Source organism: Solea senegalensis, linkage group LG5, assembly GCF_019176455.1.
Source record: "Solea senegalensis isolate Sse05_10M linkage group LG5, IFAPA_SoseM_1, whole genome shotgun sequence".
Classification (NCBI taxonomy): Eukaryota; Metazoa; Chordata; class Actinopteri; order Pleuronectiformes; family Soleidae; genus Solea; species Solea senegalensis.
In genome coordinates this window covers 13,518,295-13,529,796 of record NC_058025.1, presented here as the reverse complement: position 1 = coordinate 13,529,796, position 11,502 = coordinate 13,518,295, and the positions used below count along the sequence as shown (strand labels likewise).

The window sequence follows — 11,502 nt, the reverse complement described above, 5'->3', positions numbered from 1 at the left end:
GATTACAGTCATTAATCACAGAGAACTTTACTAAAGGAGGCCTGGTTTATTTGAGTACAAAGAACAGACTGTTTCTCTTCACACATATCAACCTTTCACGCACGCAGCATCGCACGCTGTACCACAAGCCGTTACTCTTGTTAATGTAACAAAAACAGCCAACAATCAACACTAAACAGTCTGGAAATGCTTCTCGACACAAATCCATATCGTGGTCTCATCCTCTTAGTCCCAAAGCACACACACACACACACACACACACACACACTACAGCTCACTTATTGCACATGCTCACCTACAATGAATAATAGCGCAGCATCACATGAATCCGATTTACAGCAATGTGAAATTAATCCAGGGTCAAGTGCAAAACACAATATGGGGTGCCTGATGGAAAAGGGGAATCTATTCAACTTAAAATGTCTTTGCCTTGATCTGCTTTGAACACAGTAACTCCCATGATTCACTGGGAGCATTGGCCCAAGATAAGCTGCAGTGGTTTATCTTACTGTGGGCAAGGACACAGTGAAACATGGCAAGTTTCTCACACACACACACACACACACACACACTCAGCCAGTTATGGAGCTACAATAGAATTCATTTACAAGTAGGAACTACCTTTTATGTAAACAATCCCTTGTGGCACATCTGAGAATAACTAAATATCTTACTGCTGTGTCACAGAATTAGAGCAGGCAAATATGTAGGAGCCTCAACAGTTGTAATCACACACGCATGCACACACTCAGAACATCGTTGGGTGTTTCAGCGGGTACATCTGCTAACACTCAGTGGTTTGTTGAGGTCTGCAGGTGAACCATATAAACGAACGTTATAATGGCATCACAGTCCTACACACTGTTTTACTGGCAGCGTTTAATCTGTCCGCAACACATTATTCTAGTACAGTGGTTTGTTTAAGGTGAATATTTTTACAAAAATAGACAGTATCTTGGTTATTAAGAAAAAAAAAAAAAAAAGAAGAAGAAGGAAAAGGAAAAGTGTATGGGTAAGGTTCTTAGCCTTACGTAGCCTTCAGCAAGTTTCAGAGGGAAACGCCAAAGCTGTTACCAAACGTTCGTTCCTTAAAACAACCAGGTTTTTACCAGGATATCATAAAGAAAGTCACTCCCGATTACACATTAAGATGATTGTGTGGGCTCAAAGTAGGCATATCAGACTCTTCCCCTCCTCAATCTCCTCCTGAACCTTATCGCTGGAGGTGGCAATTTCCGCCTGAGCAGACAGAACGGCACAGAGGAAGGTCGCCAGCGTTCCTCCTATTGCTGCGTAGAACGCCCAGCCAAGTGAACACAGAGCCGGCCTGAACGGCGAGGCCTCAGCGCCGCAGTAACTGATCACCTTCTCTGAACCCCAACCAGCAGGATACAGCATGAGGCCCACCATCAACAACAGGCCTGGAGGGAGAGCACAAGATGAGACGAGAGGTTTCATCACACTCATGTAAACACTGAGGCTGAGAGAGCAAACACACTGTGATGACACTGCAGCTGGACACACGGGGACTCAGCATTTATTTATCTCTTAAAGAATGTGACCAGCTCCTACAGTGATGTCACATAATGACTCCACCTTTGGGAGCCTGTTGTTGAAAAGACCTGTAGTTTGGTAAAGTTTTACCACATTAGTCAGTAGATATAAATTCCATGAATAGCATGATTCGTGTAAACACTATTGTACATATGTCACAGATTAAATACATAAAAAAAAAAGGCTTCAGTAATAGATGAAGTGCTTCTCGCGTCTCGAGTTTGTCCGGTCCATGGAGGCAAGGTATCAGTGAAAACACAGATAGTTTGGTTTAAAATTATAAAATTTGAATCAATGTATATATGCTTCCATATATTATCACTTCCTTTTTCAATTAGATCTAGTAGTAAAAACCACCTCGATCCACAGTTCTTGGAAAAACTCAAATCACATTTCTTTGACCTTCTGGTGTACCTAATAAAGTGGCCAATAATTGAATATATTAAAAACTATACATATTACTCATATGTCCTAGTGTATTGACTATCTGCCAACGCCGATATCAGTCCTGTGCTAATACATTTCTAGCTATTTCAAGGAAATAATTCTCCAACTGTGTAATTCTTCTCACATGAAGAAGAAATAAACAGCATGACTCAGCTAAAATGCTGTTGCCGACTCTTATTTAAATGTTGTACAGTCAGTGCATAGTGAAGCATGCGACATACAGGATGTTTGAATTGTATCAGATTGTACATTTTTATCTGCCCAATATCTGATCCAGTGATTGTGACCAGTATCGGATCAGCACCAATACCGAGTATCGTATCAGTAAGGAAATTGTCTCACCTGCGATAGCCTGCAGCAGCCCGCAGATGTTGAAAATGCTTTTCTTCAAGATGCTCTGGAAACACAGGCTGAAGATGGACACGCAGGCCACACACCCCAGCACCAACGTCCCTGCTGCCAGAAACAACATGGCAACCTTCCAGAAGTCACTGGCCACTTCGCCAAATGTCCCAGCGTACGGCCCGCAGCTCACCCCTACCCCCCGGGCCCCGACGCGGAGGCAGCGGCTGTAGAGGCCGAGAGACGGACGGTACTCTCCGGAGTCCACTCCCGCTCCGGTCACGCTGGAGTCTGACCGCGGGAATCCCAGCAACCAATCGGGGCTCATGAAGGCAATGAGCTCAGCAAAGGCCACGACAATGCTGAGCAGAGTCCAGAGCATGGAGCGGCATGTTACAATGACATGACACATTTTGTTACTCTTTTTTTAAAAGGGTCACAAACAGTGATTTAAAAAAAAAAGAAAAAAAAGTCGATTAAAGCTCCTCCCAGGCACAAATCTCTGATTTTGACAAGTTTAAATTCTTTCCTTACAAACAAAAAGCTCCAGCAGGTTCCCTGTTCAGATCCAGATGAGCTGCTGATCCTTATCCTTTCTGAGCAGATGTTTTCCCTCCTTCCCTCGATTCTTTCTTCTTTGCTCTCCCCTCTCCCTCGTTGAGGTAAGGTTCAGCTCTGGTCATCCCAAACATCTACAACGCACCAAAGCAGCTTCCCTCAGCCATGGCTTTATCTGAGAAGCAGACCTATGAAAAGAGAGAGACACGATGGGGGTCAGACAGAGACACACAGAATATGTACACAAGGAAAAGTGGACGTAACTAACGTGCGTACATTTCCCTTCCACTATGAATCATCAAGCTCCCTTGTATTTTGCCGGAACCCCTCGCCGCCGAAAAAAAATAAACATCCACTTCTTGCAACCAGGCAGGCAGCAGTGAGCGCACCATGAGCAACACTTCCAGATGTTTGCAGCTACAGTCACCGTGAGTCACGCTCACATCACCGCCAGAGACGACTGAGTTCATAGCGTCGTCATTTCCCCCGTGATTACAACCGTCTTTGTGTGCTTGGCTTCATCCGCCAAATGACAGGAGCCGCGTGTGCGTTTTGCTGCTGAGCAGCTGTCAACAGCGATCAGCGCATCAGAGGACAGAGCTCTGTTACAGCACGCCACGTCCTGACAGTAACACACGGCACCACATGCCAGGTCCTGTACATGTGATGGATTAGAAAGGGGGATGGCAACATTGTGTCTTTTTTTTTTTTTTAAACTAAAATTTATTTGCTCGATTCCCGGCAGCATTCAAAACATTGCAAATTTATGTGCAGATGCGGTGTGTGTGTGTGTGTGTGTGTGTGTGTGTGTGTGTAATGTGTACAGTTCAATCAAAGCAATTGTGATGCTGTTGCTATGTTATGATTTATTGTCATGACCACAGTGGCCTGGCCACGGGCTCCTGCGAGCGAGGAGGTTCTTCTGAGAACCTCTGATGTCAGGGTGTAGCATTATGATGATCACAGGAAAATATGTAGTTTAAATATAGCGCGGCTGTCTTTCTCGCTGGTGGACTTTAGGACGTGCAGTGTTGTAACGTAACAAAGTACAAATAACTGTCTTTGTCACTCGTTACTACCCAATACAATCAGAAGAAGAAGAGTTGGTAATGGTCTGTATTGATATAGAGCTTTTCTACCATACACCCATTCACACATCTAGCACAGTAAATGTCATATACTTGAGTCATTTTCTGGTAAGATACTTGTACTTTTACTCAAGTATCCATTTTAGGTACTTTACTTTTAAGGGGTTGAACTTAGTGTTGCAGATAGTGTTGATTTTATTTGTACAGGTTTGTTCCTCTCTGAGGGGATTAATATTTCATCTAATTTAGCAGCAAATAACTGATGCATGATGCCATTATTAGTTAAACTCAACACAGAAATTGCAGTATCATGACAACTTAGATGTTTAATTGATTCCTTCCATTGCTGTTTTCTATCACTTGGAATGTAAACTTTTCACAGTGAGACTTCTGGATTATCCTGGATGATACAATCCCCCTTTCAACTATGTAAGCCCCGTCAACAACAACAATGAATTCACTGTACTCTCAAAGAATGGTCATCTTAAATCTGGAATCAAGTCTGTTTTGTAATGCTTAAAACATTTCTGTGGTCTAATTCGGTAGATTAGAAGACTAAACGTTCACATTAAAGGGAGGCTTGTTAAACTGATAACAGTGGGCTGTTCAGTCAAATGATGGCTATAATTCCTGCTGTGTGTGTGTCACATAGGCGGTGATGAGAAGTTCAGCACAGAAAACATTCATTAAGAGCCACAAGTCACTTTGTTGCCCTGAGGGGGATAAGTGTGGGATTAGGTTACACACAACCCTCCCCGCCGAGATGGTACATCGTCCCACCACATCTGTCAGGAATGAAAACTGAAGTTGTACGTCGTCTGATATGATCTGAGTCAGTGCGAGGCAGAGACCTTCAGACATGCCTCAGGCGACAAAATAAGTATTATCTCCAACCGATTCATCTTAAGCTGAGGTTGACTTAAAACCCTCAGAACTAGGTCATAATAACAAAGTCGGAGGCATGACAACATCTGAGGCGCAGGTATGAGATTTGCAACACTTGATATGTGGCTGGATTTCTACAGGTCACGGTTGTGTTTCAGAGCAGTTCTGCTGTATTTACAGCAGGTACGGTGGTGCAGTGAATTGTGCTTGTTTCTTTCTCTCCACTTTGTCCTGGGTTTGACAGTGACGCGCATCTGCAACGTTCAATTTCAGCCCAACTGCAGAATCTCAGGAGCACAGCACTGAAAATGAGCTGTCTTCCCATTCTACAATTACGCATCCTAATTAGAGATTGCACAAACCCTCAGCCAATAAACACAGTCTTGCATAATTACCCACCTTGATAATACACTGTGGGGACAGATCTCAGTTACAAGTGAGCCGAGTGGCGCTAAAGCAACAGGAAAAAGAAGCTACGACAGCATTACTATGTGTGGAAATGACAGAAAACAAACAGGAAGCACCGGTGTCATGCTTTATGAGGCCGTAAAATGATCCAAGATTGATTTATTTATTTATTTAGTTGCTTTCCAACCTCGTCACACACCATGGAGCTCTCCTTGTTGTCATCCTAGTTGTTAGAATGCTGTCACACGACAGCGCTCGTTCAGTGACGCCTTCAGCACGACTCCATCGTTACAACTGCAAAAAAGCTGTTTTTAAATGGGCGTGTGCGCATCCTGGATAAATATATATATGCAATTGTGAATCTTTTAAGCTCGCACACATCATGCATGCATGTTTGTTTGCATAACTTTTTGTTTACAGCCACCCAGGCTACAGTTTTATTTTCTCTGCGGAGTTCTTGTGGTGTGTTCTGCTTGCAGCTGATTATAGTCCGTCCAGGCCCAGGCCCCGGTGCTGTCTGTTAAGACTACAATGCCCACAAATTAGCAGCTCTGCCTCTTTAAAGTACAGGGATGGAGCCTGAACATGCCTGTGCAGAGGCAGTTGCAGGCACCTTGTGTGATCTCTCTCTGCTCTGCACTTACAGGAAATCTCTCTCACTTATCAAGGTCACTCACATGTATGTGTGCACTTCCACTTCTAAGTACGTGGCCATGGTGACAAGTCCTTTCCATTTGGACACACTTGCATGTCCTTGTTTTTGTTTGAGTGATCCTTGAAACCAGCATCGACGGTTATCGTCATCGTCAAGTGGGCCTGTACAGTACTCATGGTCACATGTGGAGATAAAAAAACGTGACTTTTCCTAGTGGGGCTTTCTTGCAGACATAAGCATCCTGTCTACATGTGTATGTGTGCGTGTGTGTGCCGCAGTGCCGTTTATTGAGCAGAAAGGTCAGTACATCCTGAAACTGATGAATACTTTCCGCTTGTTTGCCGGTTGCCGAACAGACTTGTGGGAAAGTACTTCAACAGCACTTCCTTCCTTTATACTGTGTTTACCTGAGCGCTGAGCGAGGACTATTTTACACAGTGAAGCACATACAGTAAAACACTGGAATTATGACGATTCTGTGCCTTTGTTATTGCCGTAGAGTCATCATCATTATAGATTTGTATCGCCACCAATACTGACAGATCATGGTGTGACCTTCATGATCCAAATTGATCAGCGGTCATGTGGTTCTGTGTCTAATCTGGACCAGCTCATTCCCACACTGCTCTCCTGTCCTGACAGAACCCACGCTCGCCACACAGGGTTCTACTCACGGAGTGTGGGTGTGATGCCAACTTATACACAGTTTTCCAGTCCTTCATTCAGCGAGCCAACTTCTTTTTGCTTCTATAAGACAAACTTCTTTTCTCATTGACTAAAATACACAAACAGTTGGGTCATGTTTTGGCTGCGAAGACCTGTTGGCCGAGTAACCTCTACGGTCAATAAAATCCCCACTAATGAAGCATAACGACAGCTTGAGTCAGAGCCTTTTTTTCTAAGCCCCAGAAAATGCTGTGACGACGAGGCATATGTGGGTCAGTCCGTTGGCCGTTACTCAGAGGGAGACCACTGAGGGCTAAACCTAGAGTAATTGGTCTGAGATATCAGCAACAGCACTGGTGGCATGCCAAGGTGCTGAGGTAATGACTGCTGGCCAATGCAGCCTGTTCTGAAGGACGACTGTGGGTGGTTAGGAGATCTAAAGCACTGTTGACCCAGGCGGTTCCATGAAGGGCAGGACAGATAGACAGACTCTTTTAAGGTCTGTGAGAAACACCATTCATGGACATGAATTAAAAACTGTCAGAGATGACAGAAAGGCATTCGTTTCTTCATAATAGGTGTGAATGGGACCCAGTTGGAGGCATTCAAGCTGCTGAATCACCCACCCAGATCAGATGACCCCCTCCCAGCTGATCTGGGCTGGGAAGACTCCATGAACTCGTTTTTTCTTAACTCACAGATCCTGAACCAGAAACCTCAAACCAAGGCAATCTGTTCCCTAAGCTGCTGCGCCTGGTCTGGTCATGCATCTGGACCAACCAGGAGGAAGGCCCTAAAACCAAAACCACAAAAGAGACGATTTCACCATTTTTCAGGACTACATAGCATCTCCAACAAGATGTGGACAGTGGGCAAATCACAGGCCACAGACGAGGGTCTAATTTCCCTCCGAGTCTCTAAGACCAAGGAAATAAAACCGAGAGACATAAAACTAGTATGAAACCACACAGAGTTGGGCAGGACCAAACGTATCCCTCGCTCATAAAAGAATGCACCAGCAGAGCAGGGCAAATGAAGCAATGTAGCTTTCATGACCCACACACAAATATCACACCCTGAAGTCTCGATTTCCAAATCAATAGCCTTTTCATTTTTACACAGAATGGTTTCCAAGTCAGCCGCTCATAGCGGATGACGCAAGACCTGCAGGCAAGCCATAACATCAGCCGGAGAAGAGACACACGCATGTCCTGCAGCTTTGACTTTGGACGTTTTCATTACAGCTCATTTGTTTGCTCGCACAAGTCCAACCAAGCATCTACCTTCAGAGAGACAGCAAAGCCTTTCAAGCTGAAGAAAACGCACATGACTCGAAAGTGTTACGCATCACGACTGCTTTTGATTATCCCACCTACATCCTACGTGGCCTCAGGGAGGCAAAGAGTCACCTGCATGCTTCAAAAGAACAAGCCGAGTTCTGCTTCTCCAGTTTACATGAAGGTTTTTCAACCCTGACAGATATTATGGGACAACTCATGCAGCTCTCTTCAACATCTTCTCTTTTTGTAAACACATCCCTGTGGGCCACTTGCTTTCGTAGCCCTCCATAAACAGTGAATGAAGTGGGTTTCAAGAGGAGAAAATGTTTCCCATGGATAAGCATATACCATCATTTCCGCCAGTGAGTGACGGATGCATGCTTAGCGCTGCAGCGGTTGGTTTGGATTTATTTTACGGACCCAGATTAAACACTATAAAACAATTCAAGCTGTAAAAAGCCATCAAATGTTCCCCAACTGTGCACAGAGAGTGAAGAAATGGCAACAGCTCTAGCTTTCAAACACAACCAGAGGGACTGAGGTTTCTGTGACAATAAGAGGCCCCCAAAATGTAAACAGAGAGTCAACAGCGAGAAGCCCTCCAAAAGCATGCTGAAACAATACAGCCCACTTTACTGACGCAAAAAACATGAAAACAAATACACACGCATAAACTGTGAAAGGTGCTAGCCTGGGCTCATTCACCCGGGGTGTAATTGCATAAAACACGCATGACTACCCCAGAGAAAAGTATTAACGTGTGTGTGTGTGTGTGCATACTTGTATTTGATATCTTTTTCTGGCATAAAACACTGTCCCTGTCAGGACCAGTAGTCCTCATGGGGAACAAAACCTGATCCTAATGAGGCAGAACTTAATGTCTGAGAAACTTGTTAAGTTAAGGGATAAGCTTTGAATTGTGGTTAGGTTGAGGTTGGGGGTTAGACATGCACTGGTTATGGTTAAGGTTAGGGATAAGACTTTGTTCAGGCCGTCCCAATCAACGGAGGTCAAGTTAGTGTCCTATGAGAAATAGCAATGCGTGTCTGTCCAAAAAAAGCCTAAATAAAATTGTGCCTCTTCATCTGGTGTGACTCAACTCAACAAAAGCAGCAACAAAGAGGGGCCGAGACCAGCCCCCTCGCTCTGTCTCAAGCTTTCAGACCTGCCGCCATTGGCCCAGAATGCACTCCTCCTCTCTCCCTCAAAGACAGGCCATTGTGGCCCCTAACCTATTCAATCTGTGCAACACCCCCCAGCCCCTCACACTGACTTTGTAGTGGCCCCGCAGTTTCTGACGCACAAAGCCCCTCAGTGACCCTCACATTTCACCAGCACATGACAGGCATGGCGTGGCCGTGCTCTACTCTCTCATTTCTCCTATTCTCTTGTTTTCGTCTCTATTCTCTTGTTTACTTTTTCTACGAGCGTTCCACTTGTTTGTTTACAGACCTCATGAGAGAGGCTGTGTGTGTCGCCTGGGATAAAACATTTGTGTATAGATTAGGTAAAAGAAATATTCAAACCACCGTTTTCACACCTAATAGTCCGCTAGACTACGATTGGGGACTCGATCCAATTGGGGGTTGCAACATTCAGCCGTTCCAGGTTTGGTTCCAACATACCAAACCTTTCAAATAAAGTATTCCCCTCCTCACCTGAGGCGACACTGCATCAAGAATTAAGACAAACCCTGCGTTGTAGTGTGCTTCCTGCATTTGGTTCACTTTAGGTGAACCGAGACCTACGTTTTTAATGGCGGACCAGAGTTCAAATTCACACCTTTCCAAACGAACCGGACTTTCCGAGCAAACAAACTAGGATTCAATTTAGAAGGGCTGGTGTGAACGCACCCTAAAGCCATCAGCTCCTTGTGACGTCCTCTGTGTTTATCAGTACAGCGAGTGTTTACATCTCGTGTCACCCAGCGACATTCCACTGCACGCACAAAGCAATATGTTTCATGTCGAGACAGATGGACGCATCATCGGGCGAGTAAAGTGAGACATTTGTGGGGGTTTAATTGAAAACACAAAGAAAGAGCCACGAAAAGTTTCAGAAATGTAACCCCACCCGCCCCTGCACTGCTGGTGTGTACACACAAACACTCCCTCAGTCATGTCTGATAGTATTGCTCGACTGAGCTAGTTTTCAGATGAAGGAAAAATACATCAATAGGCAATTTACATATGACTGTACGCAGGGACATCTGTTTACTTATCACACTGCTCAGCCTGTGAAAACACTTTTATACAATAAAATATGATATATGAAATAAGAGTTACAGAAACTGGAGAATCCCACTGTTCAGCCATCTGAAAAGTTTCTATATGAATCCAAAAAATGCACCAGAGATTAAATAAATGGTGATTTCCTCAGAGGGTTCGATCATTAAGTAGTTAATGCAATGGCTTCATTTCAAAAATATGACAGCATAACCATCTCTGTGGTTCTTCAGTATCTTCTGTGTGGTTTAACACACTTCCTCCTAATTTCACAAGATGCTACTGATGTTCATAACTCACAAAAATAGGGAGAGAAACAAACGTGACTGGTCTCCAGTTTATCAGAATGACAAGTTGCTTTTACAGCACTACAGGGCAATACTTGCTTGAGTGCATCACATCACTCCATCAAAATGACACAAAACAAGTTGGCGCTTGACGTCGAGGCAAAGCCGAAACTGAGTCTAGGAAAAGTGGGCAGGCTAGGGCAAATTCATTTTGGAGATGGCTGTGATTTCCCTCCTCCTCCTCTTCCTCCCCCTCCTCCTTCTTGTGCTTTAGTTTGTCCTTGAACTTAACTAGAATAAACACTGCACATCTTTCTGATTTTTGTTTAGGTTATGATGTAGGACCACTTCCCCTCTCAGTGCAGTGTGAGTCAGGCTGTGAGCTCCATGGGTGGCTCTCACTCACACACACACACACACACACATGGACCTCTTCCCTGTGTTTAAAGGACATGGGGTTGTGGAAGAAAGACAAGTGGAATATAATATACACATTAAGACATCAAAACAAAGTAGGTAAGCGTGGAGGACATTTCCCTAACACTGTGCCGAGGACTCCAGCTGCCAGATGTTCCACCTGAACACATCCAGCTGCTGATATCTCACATCCAGAGAGAAAAACTGCTGCTGTTTCCTCTTCCTATTCACATCCAGCATTTTCAATGTCACGTAAATATGGCAGTTTAAGCCGCGTTTACAAGCGAACGCTGAGAGGTCAGCTGTTAATGACAGACACAAGTGTGCGCGTGTGTGTAAAGACGTGAGTGAATGAACTTACGAGAAGTCACGGTGAGGTTTGTGCAGACGCGTGTGAAGGAGTCGCCCTTTGTTTTGAAACGCTTGCTGCTTCTCTAACCCGGCTCGGCTCGGTTCGGCTCGGCTCGGCACGGCACGGCTCTGCAGACGCTCGTGAGACTCCTTTCTTCTGGACGATATTCTCTCTCTCTGTCTTCACTTCTTCTCCTCACACAAAGCCATCCCACTCTACTTTCACTCTGACGTAGTCCTCTTCCCCCTCCCGCCCTCCCTCTGGTCCCTTCCCCCACTCTGAGAGAAAGACTACGAAAAGTTACACAGCTGATGGTAATAGTGATAATGATGATGGTA

At 44.7% G+C, this 11,502-nt stretch overlaps 1 protein-coding gene across 2 annotated transcripts; it reads right to left on the bottom strand.

Moving 5' to 3' along the window:
* Positions 1-23: 23 nt before the first annotated feature.
* LOC122769148 (LHFPL tetraspan subfamily member 2a protein-like) lies at positions 24-11,363 on the bottom strand. 2 transcript variants are annotated; one of them, XM_044025468.1, is made up of 4 exons: positions 11,174-11,363; positions 2,878-3,089; positions 2,344-2,764; positions 24-1,421 (listed from the first exon to the last, which is right to left on the bottom strand). In XM_044025468.1, exons 3-4 carry the CDS (start codon positions 2,753-2,755, stop codon positions 1,165-1,167), a joined length of 669 nt encoding a protein of 222 aa, XP_043881403.1. In that variant the 5' UTR covers positions 2,756-2,764; positions 2,878-3,089; positions 11,174-11,363; the 3' UTR covers positions 24-1,164. The 2 variants fall into 2 exon arrangements, with proteins under 2 accessions (XP_043881403.1, XP_043881402.1); XM_044025467.1 differs by lacking the exon at positions 11,174-11,363 and adding an exon at positions 3,178-3,270 and having other exon boundaries at positions 2,344-3,089.
* Positions 11,364-11,502: the final 139 nt, after the last annotated feature.